This window comes from Euprymna scolopes, chromosome 15 (genome assembly GCF_053919585.1).
Source record: "Euprymna scolopes isolate OS-2025 chromosome 15, ASM5391958v1, whole genome shotgun sequence".
In the NCBI taxonomy this organism is placed as follows: domain Eukaryota; kingdom Metazoa; phylum Mollusca; class Cephalopoda; order Sepiida; family Sepiolidae; genus Euprymna; species Euprymna scolopes.
Window position 1 is genome coordinate 96,457,438 of NC_136496.1, and position 17,442 is coordinate 96,474,879.

A 17,442-nucleotide genomic window follows, 5' to 3' on the forward strand; every position below is an offset into this window, starting at 1 on the left:
ATTATCCAGTTAGGTAGAAAAGTAACTTATCTTTCCTTTGATGACATTTATTCGTTTTTTGACAACTTTTTCGAATCTATGTGTACAGTAATACAAACCCAAACACTTCTTTTTAAGTTTTTACAGTTTAAATTCTTTACGCGGATAAGTAAACAAACAACGGCAAGAACTACTAATCATAATAGGAAAATGACCAACGTCAATAGCATTTCAGAAACATTAAATAAATTTAATAAGTTTTTAAATCTTTGGTTAAAACTGATAAATTAATAAGTTAGGAAAAAAATATTTTATACGAAACTAAAAAAGCGTTTAAACAAAACCGGAAGTAGGCATTATGGGATAGGTCGTCATATATAAAGCAAACCTTCGCACTTCCTCTTTCTCTACTATTTTAAGTCTCTCCATAAGCGACGCTCAGTGAAAATGGGACATACTAACTTGTGGTTTTCTCACCCCAGAAGATTTGGTCCAGGTTCTCGGCAATGGTATTTATATTAATTCATTTACTTAAATGGTTTTATTTTAATATATAATTTTATTTTAAGCACTTTTTTCCTCGAATAGTCTGAAAAGAAAAAAAAGGTCCATTATTAAACATGGCGGCGAATAATTTTTCTATCCATTTACTTGAAGCGTTTTCGTTCTCTTATTTACATAATTGTAAGGGCTGATCCCATATGTATGAGACAAGTCAAAATCTCCCTATTCAAGAAGAATCCACATTTTGCCCGTAAATAAACTAGTTTAATCAAATCGCTACTCAGGAAACGGCCACCTCGTGGTCTCCATTGATTCCACGTATTAATATCGAATGCTTTTAATTTTTAGCTTCACGTGTTGTACAACTTTTCCGAGATTAGTTGTGGAGTCTAATCTTTTCAATATTTTCCCTTGAAGCGATTATTTAATATTTTCCTTAGAGCTATAAAACTCTGTATTTATGCACTTATTGATCCGTGCTGAAATAACGTTATTTAAAAAAGGTTTTTTTGTTTTTGTACCTATTCTGGACTTCTTACAATTTCAGAAAAAAAAAATTAAACTTGGGAATACGATTTAAAAAATAGCGCGGATCAATAACTGCATTAGCACCTATTTTGGTATTCACTTAAATTTTCTCGAATCGCATAGCTTCAATTTTCTAAAGATTTAGCGCGCATGTCGATTAAAAAGTTCACGCTAAACTTATTTTCCTTAAAGTTTTTGGGTAAATATAGCGATACTCTACAACAGAACACCGGCCACTCTAATTTGTTTCTTTTTGGGGTAATCGAGGTTACTGACAACGAATCTACGTAAATCAAGGGATTTTACAGCTTCCGTTTATGCTACGCGCGGTAGCATTAACGAATGCTGTTAAAGGTGCCTTCGTGTAGCAAACTGCCTTCTCACGTGGCGTACGAATCTTTCGCATAACATTTAAAATTATATGAACAAGAAATCCAGTGCAAGTTTGGGGAGGGGTAATGTCGGAAAGACTTTAGTAACTTTTCAGATTAGGTCGACCTCCACAATTTTCTTTTAAATGACTTGTATATCCTTCGACTATGCTGAGTACGAAAATCGCATTGAAATTTTGCAGAAATAAGTAGTTATCGAGATATAGAAAGTTGTATTATGCATTGTATCCTTTGGTGGCCACTTTTTTTGGTATTATTATACAAACACCGTGACAGCGTTAGGGTTAGGGGTAGGGTTAATTCGCTGTCACGGTGTTTGTATAGTTTTACCCTTTTTTTTTGGGGGGGGGGCTCCATAAACAAATCTATTCATCTTTGACTGACACTGCAGGCGCGTGAAAAAAAAATGGAAAAGTGATCATCCACTTTTCGAAAAAGTAATTTATTTTTACGACGAAAACGGTTTGCAGATTCGTTTTTAGCACACGTGAGTGTAAAATTTTACCGTTTTTTTTTGGGGGGGGGTCCTTTTTGGCTTTTTTTAGCACTTGTGGCGATAAACAAGAACATTGTACCTTTTTCTTGAATGATAATTTAAAAAAAGGTGCTAATGCAGAGTGATCCGCGCTATTATCTCCACGTTTAAAGTTTTTTATTCAATTGTAAGGTACAGAATAAATACAAAACTCTTCCCTCCCCATGTTAAGAATGGCTTTTTAAATATTATTTCAGCACGGTTTACTCTGCATGAGTACCAAAAAAAACCGGTAATCGTGAAGAGAGCCTGTTTCCTCCGTTTGACTATAGGTGGCGTTACTGTCTGTTCACCCAGTTACGGAAGTACAAAATGTATATAATGCCACCCTTGAAATAAATGTTTTTGTTATATTTTAATTTTATACATGTTTCTTTTTTTTTTTTTTTTTTTTTTGTGCAAACATTTAAGTTTTATTTTTTTGCAAACATATTTAAGTTTTATTTTTCCAAACATTTACGTTTTGATGCTTGTTTATTTTTAAACATTTACTTTTTTTTTTTTTTTTTTTTTGCAACCATAAACTAAATGTTTTTGCTATATTTTTCTTTTAAACATATTTATGGGTACAACCGTTTTTCCGCGAGTATTTTTTACGCTCTTATGATAATAATAAAAAAAAATCAACGTTTTTTCTTTTATCTTTATGGACCCCCCCCTTTTTTTCTTAATTTTTCTGCACTTATTTTACCTTTTCCGCAAGTATTTTTATATATATATATATATATATATAAATTTGAAAAAGGATATTGTAAAACCTGAATCTTACTTGAAACTACTATTAAAAAATAGCGCGGTACCAATAAGTGCATAAGCAAACTTTTCAAAAAGAAAAATATTTCAAAAATATTTAGTTTATGCTTGCAAAAAAAAAACAAAAAAAACCGTAAATGTTTTAAAATAAACAAGCAACAACACGTAAATGTTTGGAAAAATAAAACTTAAATATGCTTGCAAAAACAAACAAAAAAACGTAAATATGTTTGAAAAAACAAAAAACAACTTAAATATGTTTGCACCCCCCACCCCCAAAAAAACAAACCATGTTTAAAATTAAAATATAACAAAAACATTTATTTTTATTTCAAGGGTGGCATTATATACATTTTGTGCTTCCGTAACTGGGTGGACAGACAGTAACGCCACCTATAGTCAAACGGAGATAACAGGCTCTCTTTCTTCACGATTACCAAAAAACCTACTCAACGAGAACACTGTTTTTGTTACATTTTTTAAATTTTTTTATTCAAATGTAAAGTTCAATTTGGCTTGAACGTTGCGATTTTCGGATTTTTATTTTTAGCTGGATTTATAACAAAATGCAAAGAAAAACAATTTGTGCTTATGCACTTATGTTACTGTGATCTTAAAAAAAAAACAAAAAAAAACTATGGTTTAAGTGCCTGCCTCCCCTGATGTTTGGAACTTGTGTCCCCACCACCACCGTTAAATCTGGCTACAAATCAGAAAATAATCCGAAAATCGCAAAGTTCAAATCAAATTGACCCCCCCCCCCCAAAAAAAAAAAAAAAATACCGGGTTTGTATTACTGTACAGATTCGAAAAAGTTGTCAAAGGTATTTTTTATTTTATTTTTTGATTAGGGCCCCCCCCCCACACACACACTTTTAAATGACAACTTTATGCCTGAATACGAAAATCGCATTTAAATTTTGCAGAAATAAGTAGTTATCGAGATATAAAGTCGTATTATACATTGTTCTTTGGTGGCCATCTTTTCTACGCGTGTGCCATAAACAAATCTGCCCATCTATGACTGACACTGCATGGGCATAAAAAAGATGGCCGCCAAAGAATACAATGCATAATACAACTTTTGATATCTCGATAACTACTTATTTCTGCAAAATTTCAAAGCGATTTTTTTTTATTCAGCATAGTCGAAAACCTTTTAAAAGTTGTCATAAAAGAAAATTGTGGAGGTGGACCTCATCTAAAAATTTACCAAAAAAAACATAACGGGTTTGTATTACTGTACACATAGATTCGAAAAAGTTGTCAAACAAATATATAACAAATAAATGTTATCAAAGGCAAGATAAATTACTTTTCTACCAAACTGGATATACTTTTCGTGTTTTTATTCAATGTAACATGTTTATTCAGCTCGAAAAACAGTGTTTACCGATGTATTGGAAAATTCAAGATGGCGTCTCTCTTTAACACGGTAAGTTTGGGAAAAGGTGTTATAAATAATAAACTAGACAAAATACTGTGAGAAATTCGCTCAATGTTACCGTGACATAGGTTGACATATATTCGGTGGGTTTTTAATAGTATTTTGTCTAGTTTATTATTTATAACACCTTTTCCCAAACTTACCGCGTTAAAGATGGAGTGAGGCGTCATCTTGAATTTTCCAATACATCGGCAAAGTTTTTCGAGCTGAATAGACATGTTACATTGAATAAAAACACGAAAAATATCCAGCTTGGTAGAAAAGTAACTTATTTTGCCTTTGATAACATGTTGTTTATTTTTTTATTTATTTATTTATTTTTTTTGACAAATATTTCGAATCTGTGTACATTAATACAAACCCCAACCCACTCCCACCAAATGTAAACAGAATTTTTGTAAAATATTAAACAGTTCTTCTGCTCGGTTAATGTCGGCGCCTTACTTACGTTAAAAAAAAAATATACAAGTTTTATAATTGAATATTCTCTAAAAAAAAAAAATTGGTAAAATTTTACTTTAAGGCCCGTCTCACGTTCGTATAGAAGAAAATGTTTTTTTTGTAGATTCCAGTGTGCTGAAAAAGAATATGAAAACCGTTTCCGTCGGAAATTTACCGTTTGCATGGTATGAACCTCGGAATGCTGGAAGTACGCGCGAGCGCGCGGAAACATAAGCGAGCTTTTTTAATGGCGGAATCGCGCGCGCACTCGCGTACCTGACGGCCTTTTCATAGAGCAATGTAATGTTTGGCGGAAAATTTCAAAGTAGATGAAAAACCAAGAAAAATAAAACAACTTTGCGGGGGAGGGGGATGTCGGAAATACCCTTTTTTTGTGGCGGACAAATCAGTTTTTTCTTTTTTTTTTTTTTTGAGGGGGGGTGAAGTTGGAATATCATTAATAATCTCGGAAAGACTTTTTTTTTTTTTTCAAAACAATTCTTTTTCTTTAGTGGCGGACAAATTACTTTTTTTGGGGGGGAGGGGGGATAAGTCGGAATCAGAATGATAAAAAATGTCAAAATGACACTTACATTATCTCCGTTGTTGGCAAATGTTCCTTGGCGCGTGTAACCGGTGGCTGCTGGGTGGGTGCTATAAACAAATATAACTTCCGGCGAAAATTAAACCCCACACCCCCACATATACGCGGAAGAATATCAATGAAAGAATTTTTCGAAATTTTTGAAATTATTATATTCTAAAATATATTATAGCACTTTTTGGGTGGAAAATTTAAAATTAGCTGAAAAAGAAATAAAACAAGAAAAGGAAAGCACTCGAAGTTGGAGTAGGGAGGGGGGGTAATTTATCTTTTTTTTTTTTTTTTTTTTTTTTTTTTTACCTGGAACATAGAATTTTCAAATTTTCAAAAATCACATCCCCCCCCCCCCCCGCCCGCTCGCGCCCCCAATGTACACAGTAAAATCTTCGGAAAATGTTAAATGGTGTTCTAATTGGTAAATGTCGGTGCGTTACTTTTTGAAAATTTGAAAATTCTATGTTCCAGGTAAAAAAAAAAAAAAAAAAAAAAAAAAAAAAAAGATAAATTACCCCCCCTCCCTACTCCAACTTCGAGTGCTTTCCTTTTCTTTTATTTCTTTTTCAGCTAATTTTAAATTTTCCACCCAAAAAGTGCTATAATATATTTTAGAATATAATAATTTCAAAAATTTCGAAAAATTCTTTCATTGATATTCTTCCGCGTATATATTGGGGTGGGTGGGGGTGTGGGGTTTAATTTGCGCCGGAAGTTATATTTGTTTATAGCACCCACCCAGCAGCCACCAGTTACACGCGCCAAGGAACATTTGCCAACAACGGAGATAATGTAAGTTGTCAGCGACCTCAATTACCTATAAAACAAACAAATTAGAGTGGTCGGTGTTCTGTAGTAGCGTACCAAGAACTGTTTTGAAAAAAAAAAAAAAAAAAATGTCTTTCCGAGATTATTAATGATATTCCAACTTCACCCCCCCCTAAAAAAAAACTGATTTGTCCGCCACAAAAAAGGGTCTTTCCGACATCCCCCTCCCCCGCAAAGTTGTTTTATTTTTCTTGTTTTTCATCTACTTTGAAATTTTCCGCCAAACATTACATTGCTCTATGAAAAGGCCGTCAGGTACGCGAGTGCGCGCGCGATTCCGCCATTAAAAAAGCTCGCTTATGTTTCCGCGCGCTCGCGCGTACTTCCAACATTCCGAGGTTCATACCATGCAAACGGTAAATTTCCGACGGAAACGGTTTTCATATTCTTTTTCAGCACACTGGAATCTACAAAAAAAACATTTTCTTCTATACGAACGTGAGACGGGCCTTAAAGTAAAATAATTGAAAACTTGGTTTGAATTACATTTTTCAAGTTATAAGCTTCGAAAAATAGTAAGTTGAATTAAAGCTCTGATCCTTTTTAATGGCCACTTTCTGATACACCTATTATTGCACCCATCTGAACTAAAGAAAATCATGATTAAAATGTGTATGTCTCTTGTAAATAACTAACGATGAATTAGTCCTCGCGCGAAAGAGCAGGATACCTTATATTTTAAATAATAGAATAAGACTTTCGCTGGCGAGGACTATTGGCCGTAACCACAGTCCTTTCGAAATTTTCATCTATTTTTCTCGTTATGTACTGAATATTTAATGAAACCTATATGAAATGTTCCTTATTAAATTTTAAAGATTTTCTATACTGAAAGCAGTTCAAAAAATTTAAGTTTTTTTTTTTTTTAAATTCTGATTTTCTCATTCAGACCTGTATTACAAAGACTGAGTTGCAAAGACTGAGTTGTGAGGAGAAATAAAAACTGAAACAATATTCAGACCTGTAATAATACAAAGAGGGGGTTGCAAAAGTGAGATGTGGTGTTTGGTGTGGTGTGAGAAATAAAAACTGAAATAGAGGAGTTTTAAAATATAATCTTAAAGATAAGTTAGAAAAGCATTTCATCCAAGGCATGAAAAATTGTTAAACAAAATATTTTTACTGTAGGCTCTAAAAATAAAGGTACAAGATTCATTTTTTTTTTTTTTTTTTTTCCAAATGTTTTTATTTAGAATAAATGCACACGATGCAACAAAGGATTTCGCTAAATTTGTTCCCACTCGCTCTATCCATAAATTCATCAAGATAGGAACTAAACAGATTCCCCAAAGTTTCGTATTGACGGCACAGTTTACGTTTTGCCCACATCCAAGTGTTTTCAATTTAAAAAAAGAAAAAAAAAAATAGGCTATATTCCTCCAAAATAAAATAAATAAAACAAAATAATCCGAAAAGCGCAAAGTTCAATTAAAAAAAAAAAAAAAAATGACCACACGCCAAACTTTCCTTTGGATTAATAAATGCTCCCTCGAACGAAATGCGTACAACATCGGAGCCAATGCGTATTCATCAATCAAAATAACTTAAATTTATTTTAAAAACATTAACCATTAAAGTTTTTTTCATTTTAGAATTTCCGAGTTGTCAATTTGTTCTCATTTCGTTTGTCGGCGCGCTCAATCTGACTGATCACCTGTCTGGTCTCCTGAACGTCAGCCATATTACATATTCATCGTTATTTACACGAGACCTACACATTTTAATCATGATTTTCTCTAGTTCAGATGGGTGCAGTAGTACTGTACTGCAGTACTGCAGTAAATAAACTTTTTAACACGAATGACCCCAATGTATAGTATTAGACACAGCAAAACAATGCGTACACGGCTTTATTTTCTCATAACCTCAATATGCTTTGAAGAGATATTACCCAAAAAGTGGTTGGAAACCTACAAAAAGAAAATTATAAATCTATCAAAACTGCCCCCCCCCCCCCCCCCAATCTTTATGCCACCATTTTTTTTTGCTCATCCCTTTTTTTTTTTTTTTTTTTTTTTTTTTATACAAAATTTATGCTAAATGTCGAAATTTTTTTTGATTATTCCAGCCGTGTCTGTGCCAATACTCATGGTGTCATCAGAAAATACAGTCTCTTCATGTGCAGAAGATGCTTCAGAGACTATTCCAATGACATTGGTTTCAAGAAGGTAAGTTTAGTGTTAAAATGTGGATTGTTTTACAATCCAGAGGTACGAAAAAGTTGTAAAAACAAATGTTATCAAAGGCAAGATGGTTACTTCTGTATCCAAGGAATTTTTTGGTATTTTTAATTGTAAAATGTTTTTTCAGTTCGAAAAATAAGTATTGAATGCTTCCTACAAAGTCTCTTTGAAGTTTCAGAAACCCACCAAATAAATGTCACCATGACATTTGTAAAAACTTTTTTTTTTTTTTTTTTTTTCACAAAGCGTTCAATACTTGTTTTTCAGACTAAAACATTTTACATTGAATAAAACCAAAACATCTTCAGATAGGTAGAAAAAGTAACATCATGCCTTTGATAACATTAATTTGGCAACTTTTTCATACCTCTGGATTGTAACCCCCCTCTCCCTTAACATAGTTTTACTTTCTTTCTAAAAACTTCAATGATATCGTAAAAATCAAATTTCACTTGTTCTCATATGTTGACTACGGCACTTATGCAAGAGTAATAACTTTATTCTTTCTTAGAATTTGGCACGGTAAAACTAACACAATATGTAACTATGAAAATGATAGGTGCAGACTGCAGAGGCAAGAATTATAAAAACTCAATCTTTTACACAAAACAAAACAAATTCGTCTGATTTATTTTTATTTATTTTTTTTTTTTTTTTTTTTAATCAAAATTTGAAAAATATTAAACTTCAATCACGTTTTGGGAGCTATTTATATTTAATTTTAGAAATTAAAACGCCATAACCAAACTATAACAATTTGGTTCAATTAATTTAATCACTAAATGTAATTTAATTTTACTCCAATTGTAAAATAAAGATAATTTGGAGATTCTTGGGCAGCGCCAGCTTTTTAAAATCTTATTCATGAACATTGTTTAATATAAGTGAACGGGCGGATTTTAAATTTAAAAACTAATTTCTAAGCAACCTCAGCATTACAAATGTTGACTTAAAAGATTACATAGAATTTCCTTGCATTCAGGGAGGAATTTGGTGCATCTTTTAATACAACGCATTTCAGGTGAAATCATAATCACATATTTAAATGCCATGGAAATTGGAATAAATTGCGAAAAATGTTGTGGAAAAATAATTATAGGCGAAAACAATTTATCGAAGTTTTTATGTGGAAAATTAGTATGGCAGATGAAGATAACCCTTGATTTTAGAATCCACCATTTCTAAACACTGCAATCTCGGAAACATAATTTGTGCAGTGGAAACAATCTTTTCACCTGAAATGTGTTTAAGATCACTCATCTACACAATACCAAAGATTTTCTCTAGAATAACATTGTTACAACTAATTCTGTTAAATTGTAATTGCATTTTAATTTTTCTCCTTATAAGATTTTGTTTTCTTTTTCAGCTGGATTAAATATCGTATCCACTTATGAAGTTTCCTGAGAGGCTGCAACATCTTTGTCTTTAAAATGGAAATTCAATAAACTATGGAAAAAAAGACACCTTTTCTTTTTTCTTTTTTTTTCTTTGTTTAATAAAAAAAAAAAAAAAAAAATAGGTGAGGGCAAACATAGAATAACCTACTTCCGGGCTGCCAGGTTGTATAAAATGTATTGCATCTTAAAAAGCATTTAAATAGCCATTTGTCGCGTACTCTCATGTAATGTGTGAATGTAGGATTGACATGAAATTCTTAAAGATAAACTAAAATGAGCTGAAATGACTTGAATAAATAAAAAGTAAATGACTTAGAATGAACTTAAGGATGAATTGATTGGCCTTAAGAATGAAAAAAAAAAAAAATTGAATGCTTAAAAAAAATAACTGGAATCCTTCAAAAACAACTTGAATGTGTTTAAGACTGACTGGTTGTAAAGTGGGTGATCATTTTACATTAAATTAATACAGAAAAGTCCTCCCCCACTTTATATCAGTTACAAACATAAGTACAGCATTTAGTTCATAGTTTAGCTTTAATTAATTTTTTTTTTTTTTTTTTTTTACCGATAACATTTTTAAATTGTAAATTAACACCGCCATTAGAGGTTGCTGACGTCAAGGTCACGTGACATGACTCGGCGGGTTTTAAATACAAGTTGACCCAAAATAAACGGCCGTCTGTATACTTAATGTAGAAGAGTTGGCGGCCGTATTTTTTTTTTGGGGGGGGGGGTTATAAATTGATTTAAAAATATGTAATGTTTAACATTACAATGTCACTTTCTCGGGGGGGGGGGATTGCAGAAAATTGATCAGTTGACACACTTCTGATGGTCACTTTGGGCCAATTTGTTGTTCGGAAGGTGGGGCTTTCATATGAGACCAAGTTTGTGAATTTTTGTTGTCTGTCGAAAGTTTTTAGCAGACACCAACATAAATATATACATTTTCGCTTTTATATATATAGATTACAAGAAACCTTCTCAACCACTCGTGGCAATGGTTAATAATACATTACCTGAAAGTATTTAATTCAAACTCCTCAGCTTTACGTTCACAGGGAACATGAGTTGGAACAGACACATTGCCAAGGCAGCTACAAAGGTGAACTCTCTACCGTGTTAGAAAGTTACTTACGTCTGAAAGTATCCTGTACCTCTACAAGGCGACCATTCGCCTATGTATGGAGTATTGCTGTCGCATCTGCTACTGGTCTCTCACTCTTAGACAGGGTTAAGTCGCAAACCTGATAGGTCCTGTACTGTCATGTAAATTTTAATCTGTGTCCCATCAACAAAATGTTGCATCCCTCAGCCTGTTTTACAAGTATTTGACGGATGCTCCGAAGCACAAATCGTTGTGCCCCCTCGACGTAAATACTGCTCATAAGCAACAAAATCCTACCCCTACAGATTCTTGATGTAAGAAAGCCTTCTACTCCAATTGTATCTTCCCCAGATAGACTTTGGAATTCCCTTCCGGATTCCTACTTTCCCAACCGTACTGACATGCAGAAGTTCAAGTGTAATGTGAAGACATCTTGCTGCTCAACTCCCTACATAGTATCCCTTCAACTTCTTTCCCTGATAATAGCTCCCTACATCAAAGTGGCACTGTGCCTTGTTGAATAAAAACAAAAGTAAAACTTAAAAGTTTGTGCCTTCCTAACATGGTCGCTAGTCATTTAAAATGTATTTACATACAATAAGATCAATTTTATCCAAAACTATTTCCTCTGCAATCTGAATCCTCATGTTGGGTTCACTCATGAGTGTAATTTGACATGCAAACGCCTAGATAAAAAGCTATTCACTCAATGCCATCAATCGCAAGACTTGAATCCGTCACTTGCTACCTCTAAGATATAAAAGCAATTTACTAAAGGCCAAAAACCAATTCTCAGGACCTGTGGCATAACATAAGGTACTAGGTAAAAATTCTGTTTGAAGTGAATTGTTTTTGAAAGATTAAAAATTTTATCCTTAGTACGGGTACTACTAAGACAGTAATTGCAAATAATTTTAAACTTTTACCTGGTCATGATTACCTCCATGGATTAAAGAAATGGTTCCATGCAGATTCTGGAGTTTGACAAGAAACACCTGCAGAAGGTTGGAGGTGATATTGACCAAAACATTGAAAATAATTCTTATAATGAGAACAATAATCTAAATTATCAATCCTCAAAAATTCAGAAATATCCCATCAAAAAAGCTTAAATTAATGACATTAATTTCACAAAGATGGAAAGTCATGAAAATTGAGGTCAGCACTTGAATCTGAAAAACATGCAAGTAGTCAAATCTGTGTTATTGAGGAGTTATCAATAAGATTTTGTAAGAACCTCATAAGATTATTAGTCTAGGTGCCCGGGTGTGTGTTGAGCAAAAACAAAAAAAAACGCCCCATGTTAAGAATGGCTTTCAGGTTTTTGCAATTTTTTCAGTGGATTATTATTCATTGGACACTAATATATAGGGGTGGGAGGGTGATTCTCGTTCAGGTCTGCCTGGGAACTAGTGTTTTTTTTTTTTTTTTTTTTTTTTTTTTTTTTTTTTCAACTTCTTGCTTTATACTGTTTTGTTCACAATTTTTATTGAAGTTTAAAATGGGGGGGGGGGGTCACGTCTGAAAAGGTTACCCCATTAATATTGTTAAAAAAAAAAATGGTGACCTAACAAAAATAAAAGAATTAAATGTTCTTCGAAGACTTATTTCAAAGTCTTAAATATGGAAAAAAAAAAAAAAAAAAATGTCCTTGCATTTGGCAATATTTTTAAAGTGTGAACATCAAAAAAAGTTGGTCACAAAAAAAAAAAAAAATGAAACAAAACCAGAATGACCTTAACGAAAAGATACTCTTGCATAATTTGACCTGAATTCTCGTTATCAGTGTCAGTTTTCTTTTCATTTATCCAAGAAAACACACCTACAAGCACCCGGGCAACGCCGGGTACCCCCCACTAGTTAAATAAATAAAATAAAAAGTCGAGTTAGCGTTTCAACATTTGAACAACGTTCGCCTGGATAATTGCCGGCCTCGCCCGCCCGATCTTGACGGGAATTTACGAGAATTCGGGTCAAATTATGCAAGAGTACCATAAATAAAATTTAAACAAAAAAAAAAAAAAACGGATCATGATACCAAAAAATTCATAAAACAACTAGAAAGCTAAAATTTTTACTTTGAGATGAAGCTACAATGCACTTATCATAAAAATTATTATGTATTGTATTATTGGATGAGATCCTTGCTCATGAAAAAGAAAAAAAAAAAAAAATAGAAATAACAAAAATAGGTTCAGGTTGTCTTCGTTGGCTGTACATCCAAACAATTTGACATTAAAGCAGGTGTACCCTGTCGATCCTTGAACTTGTATTGTTCCTGATTTTTATTGATGAAATTGTGTCAGAGATGGGTATAGTTGCTGATGACACCATGTTCTATTCTCAACATATGGGTAAAATAAATGCACACATATACAAGCAATGGCTGATTCTTTAGAAAGTGATTTCCAGTCTGTTGTTGAATGGGGTCATAACATTTAATGCTACTAAGACAAAGCTTCTTTCCTTAACAATTATTAGAAATCTTTTCAACCACTGATTGTCAAACATTCAAACTTAACCTAACATTCACAGTTAACATGAATTTGCCAAGGTTGCTGCAAGGAAGATGGCCTTCCACTACCGTGCTAGAAAACTAATCACACCTGCTATAGGTGTGTCAGAAATTTCGTGAAAATAGTGAATAATTCCACCCCATCTTTCCAAGCTTATAACTCCTCGAAAAATGCAATTCAAGCCCTAATTTTTTTTTTCAATTAAAGAAGCAAGGACCAAGGTTTCATTAAAAAAAAAAAAGTTTTTTTTTTTAAAAAGGTTTTAAACTTCGGACTTTACAGGTAAATTTTTAAAAAACAATATTTTTTTTTTTGTTTTAAATTAGAATATATTATTTATTGATCTTTTATCTTCAATTTGTGATATATAAAACTTTGGCACATAAATTATTTACTTTTTAATAGACATTTCAAAATGGGGGGGGGCGTGAACTAAAAAAAAAAAAAAACGTTTGTCTAAAATATTATATTCGATTTATTGGAAAGAACATAAAATTTCACATTGACCCTGAAAATATCGTAAAAATAGAATCAATAGAAAAATTGATAGATTTTTAAAGTTTAAAAATTGAAAAATATTGAGTTCGGAAAATTCATTACTGTTTTTTTTTTTAAAAATATTTCTATTTTTAAAACAACTTTAATAGTTTATTTTGGAAGTATAATCACTAAAGAAAATAAACAACCCACTTTTAACAGAGAAATTACGAGATTTTTATATTTTATTCGCAGTTTCGTGTTAGGTGTCAAAAATTCTGATACACCTACACCTGCTAATATCCTATATCTCTAAAAGGCGATGATCCAAATAAGCACCAAAAGTTTTTATGCTTCCAGTTCTTTATATTTTCAAATATTTATTCATGGTGTTTAGTTTTCCACAGAAAAATTGTTTTTGTTTTTGCAAAGGGGAAAAAAAAAACAATGGCATAAATGTTTGGTACATTTAAATCAAAATACTGATATTTTCAGACAGTCTCAGCAGATGAATGATGCAAAAGTGGGAGGACTAAAAACACAAAAACAAAAGCAAGAAAAATAAAGTAGGCAAATAAAATGAAATAAAAGGTATGTTTGTAAGTTACTATTGCTAATTTTAGACCTACTGTTTTCTGGTTTTGTCAGTATCAAAAACATTCAGGTTGCTATTTAAATGGAAGTAGGGTTTATTAAGAAGTTAAAAAAAGAGCAGATTGGATTTAGTAGAATGAATGGTGTCCTTGCAATATAAAAAAAATAATTTGGGGAGGTTGTGAGCCAAGTAAATAAGTGTAGTGAGCATCTTGGAGGATTTTTAATATGAGAAAATATAAATGTCTTGATTTCAGGAGATCGTGAAAAAAGGAATCTGGCAAACATTTTATTAGAGAAAAGATATTGACTAAAATTACTTTTTTTATCAAATAAAGTAAAGTGAGTCGGTTTCAAATCTTTGTGGATCATCTGACAAAACTTAATGTTTTTTTTCCCCCTGAATTTGATTGAATTTCTTAAAAAAATAAATAAAATAGATAAATAAAAAGTTATCTCCTTTAAAAAGTTCCAAAATGAACACCATCTTAAATAATGAGCTATATAACAGAAATAGCTCAGTTAGTAAAAAAACATTTCCATCATAGTTCTTGCCATTCACTTTTTTTTATTTTATTTATTTATTTTTTTTTTAACTATTTACGTATTTTAGAAAAAATAAAATATGAAGGCACTTGTCCAGAACTCCTATAACCCCTGGGAATGGGGATGGGAAGATACACCTACACAAAAAATAAGAAAAATCTGCAATGGTGTATGTACCGGTGATGAAAGATTTGAATTTTTCCAATGCTCCCATGTTAAGAATGACTTTTTAAAATTTCACAAGTTTAAATTATTTGGAGTTAGATACCTTGTTCTTCCATACTGTTTTCAAGATGGAATCCCGAGATGATCACAGTTTAGCCAAAAAAATTTATTTTCTTATTTAAAAATAAAAATACTTGATCAATTTGTCATGGGTACAGAAATCATACACATTTTTCTTAATTTTTGTTTTTTTATATGGGTGTGAGGGGAATGCAACAGTGTAAAGTGCTAAAACGTTTCCATTTCTTCGTAAACCAGTCAGTTATTTTAACATTTTTTTATTAGTTGAAAAGAAAAACATTGTTTCATCCTTTAAAAATTTGCAGTAATTTGGAAACAGATTGAATAAAAAGTAATTTTACACGTTTTAAAATTTAGCTGATCCTCATACATTAAAAAAAAAAAAAAAAAATTTTTTTAAATATGAATTGAAACAAATACATTGAAGGCACTGCCAAGGTTGTCGCAAAGAAGGTGGGTTCCTTCTGCCATGCTAGAAAATTACTCATACCCAAGGGTATTCTATATCTTTACAAAGCTACCATTCATCGATGCATGGAGTATTCTTACCACATATCGTGTATCTCCTTCCTAGATAGAGTCCAAAAAATAGTCTCCAATCTAACAGGTCCAGCATTATCAACCAAACTCCAACCTCTGTTGGAATGTTGCATTGCTGTGCCTGTTTTACAAGAATTTTAATGAAATGTGCTTTGATAAACTTGTGCCCCTTCTCAATACTTCCAATTAACCTACAAGCAAAATCACATTCCTTCACTGGAGAGGACCTTAGGTGCAGTAAAACCTTCTACTCTAATAGTTTCTTCCTTTGAATTTCTAGACTACTAGCATTTCAGCCTGGCATTGCCCGAATGTTTGGAGGTGTATGTTGAGAAAAAAAAAAAAAGCGGTCAATTCTTTTTAACTTTGACCCCTATTATGACCCTTTAACATTTGTTTGGGGCTCAAATAAAGTTATTAAGTTAGATCCATGTCCAAGGAATCTATATCTAAAATTTTAAGTGTTCAGACCCAAAATTGGCAGAGGAGTTTGGTAGAGTTCTCAAAGGTCAAATCGTTGAACTTTGACCCCTTAACAGCCAAATTTCTGGGCGAAAATGGATTACAAAGATTTTCCCAAATCTCAGTACCCTGTATATCAAATTTCGAGTCTGTAGACTTAAAATTGACAGAGTTATTGCGTAGGGAAATGCACAGATACACACACACACAGACACGTTCACTTTTATAGATATATAGATGACCGCTCCACCCTGTTTTCTGCTTCTCTGACTGTACTAACATACAGAAATTCAAATGTAATGTAATCAGACATCTTGCTGCTCAACCCTTGTAGGCATGGTTCTACATCGTAGCTCATTATGTCCAAATAACAAAACAATGTTTTGTTTGGGGTGAATAAGAGTAAAAAATAAATAAAGCTATTTACATTCAGTAATTTCATAATTACAGATTAAAACATTATTTTTGAATAAAACATAAAAAACTAAAAAGAAAAGGTAAAAAAAAAAAACTGAGCAAAGCTTGTACAAAATGAAATGATTAAAACCAATTCTCAGTATTTGATTTATTTTTTCTTTTACACTTTTGAATTATATTTTCCACATTTTCTCAGGTTATGGAAATTCAAATTCATAATCGTTTGTTAAACTACTTTTTTTTTTATTGGTTTTTGGCCAATCACACATTAAGCTTGTTGTTTATGTCATAGGAAATAGACAGTGTTAGTTAAGTTGGCGAACCTCAGCCTATTACATTCCATAACTTCTTGTTTGTTTCATTTCAATACTGCCTTTAAATATAATAAAGAACATCTGTAGCTGATTTAGTTTTATGAATTTTTCACAAATTTTTTTCAAATAAATATGTTTATTTACAGACACATTTTCACAAAAGTAATGGACAAATGTTTGAAATAAATATTTACAAATATTCTTATTTATTATATTTAAGAGCAATATTTTTTATCAAAAAAGTGTGCTAAAATGATATGAAACAAACAAGAAATCATAGAACATAATTGGGTTGGTGTTGCCTAATTTAACTAACAGCGTCTATTTCCTATGACATTGACAACAGGCAACTGACCAAGTAAGTTAATATGTGTGATTGCTGATTTTTGTTAAAGCAAATTCTCACCTTTTTGAAATGTTAAATGTAAAAATACCATAAAGCTACAAAATGTGCATTTATTTGATGTAGAACTGATTTATTTGTAATCTTATTGAAAGATTTTTGATGGCTTTTGATTTGTAGGGAAAAAGGGCATAGACTTACACATGTATTAAGCAAAGACAGTAATAAGCTGAGAACTCAACAATTTGTACCGTGCATTGAAAATCATTAAAAAACGCAGAAAACAAA

General features: G+C 32.0%; 1 protein-coding gene across 1 annotated transcript; it reads left to right on the forward strand.

Annotated features, from left to right (window-relative positions):
- Positions 1 to 328: 328 nt before the first annotated feature.
- LOC145294007 (small ribosomal subunit protein uS14-like) lies at positions 329 to 9,652 on the forward strand. The gene is made up of 3 exons (XM_080140963.1): positions 329 to 488; positions 8,074 to 8,173; positions 9,558 to 9,652. The coding sequence occupies exons 1-3, from the start codon at positions 427 to 429 to the stop codon at positions 9,564 to 9,566; spliced, it is 171 nt and encodes a 56-aa protein (XP_079997089.1). The 5' UTR covers positions 329 to 426; the 3' UTR covers positions 9,567 to 9,652.
- The last annotated feature ends 7,790 nt before the right edge of the window (positions 9,653 to 17,442 follow it).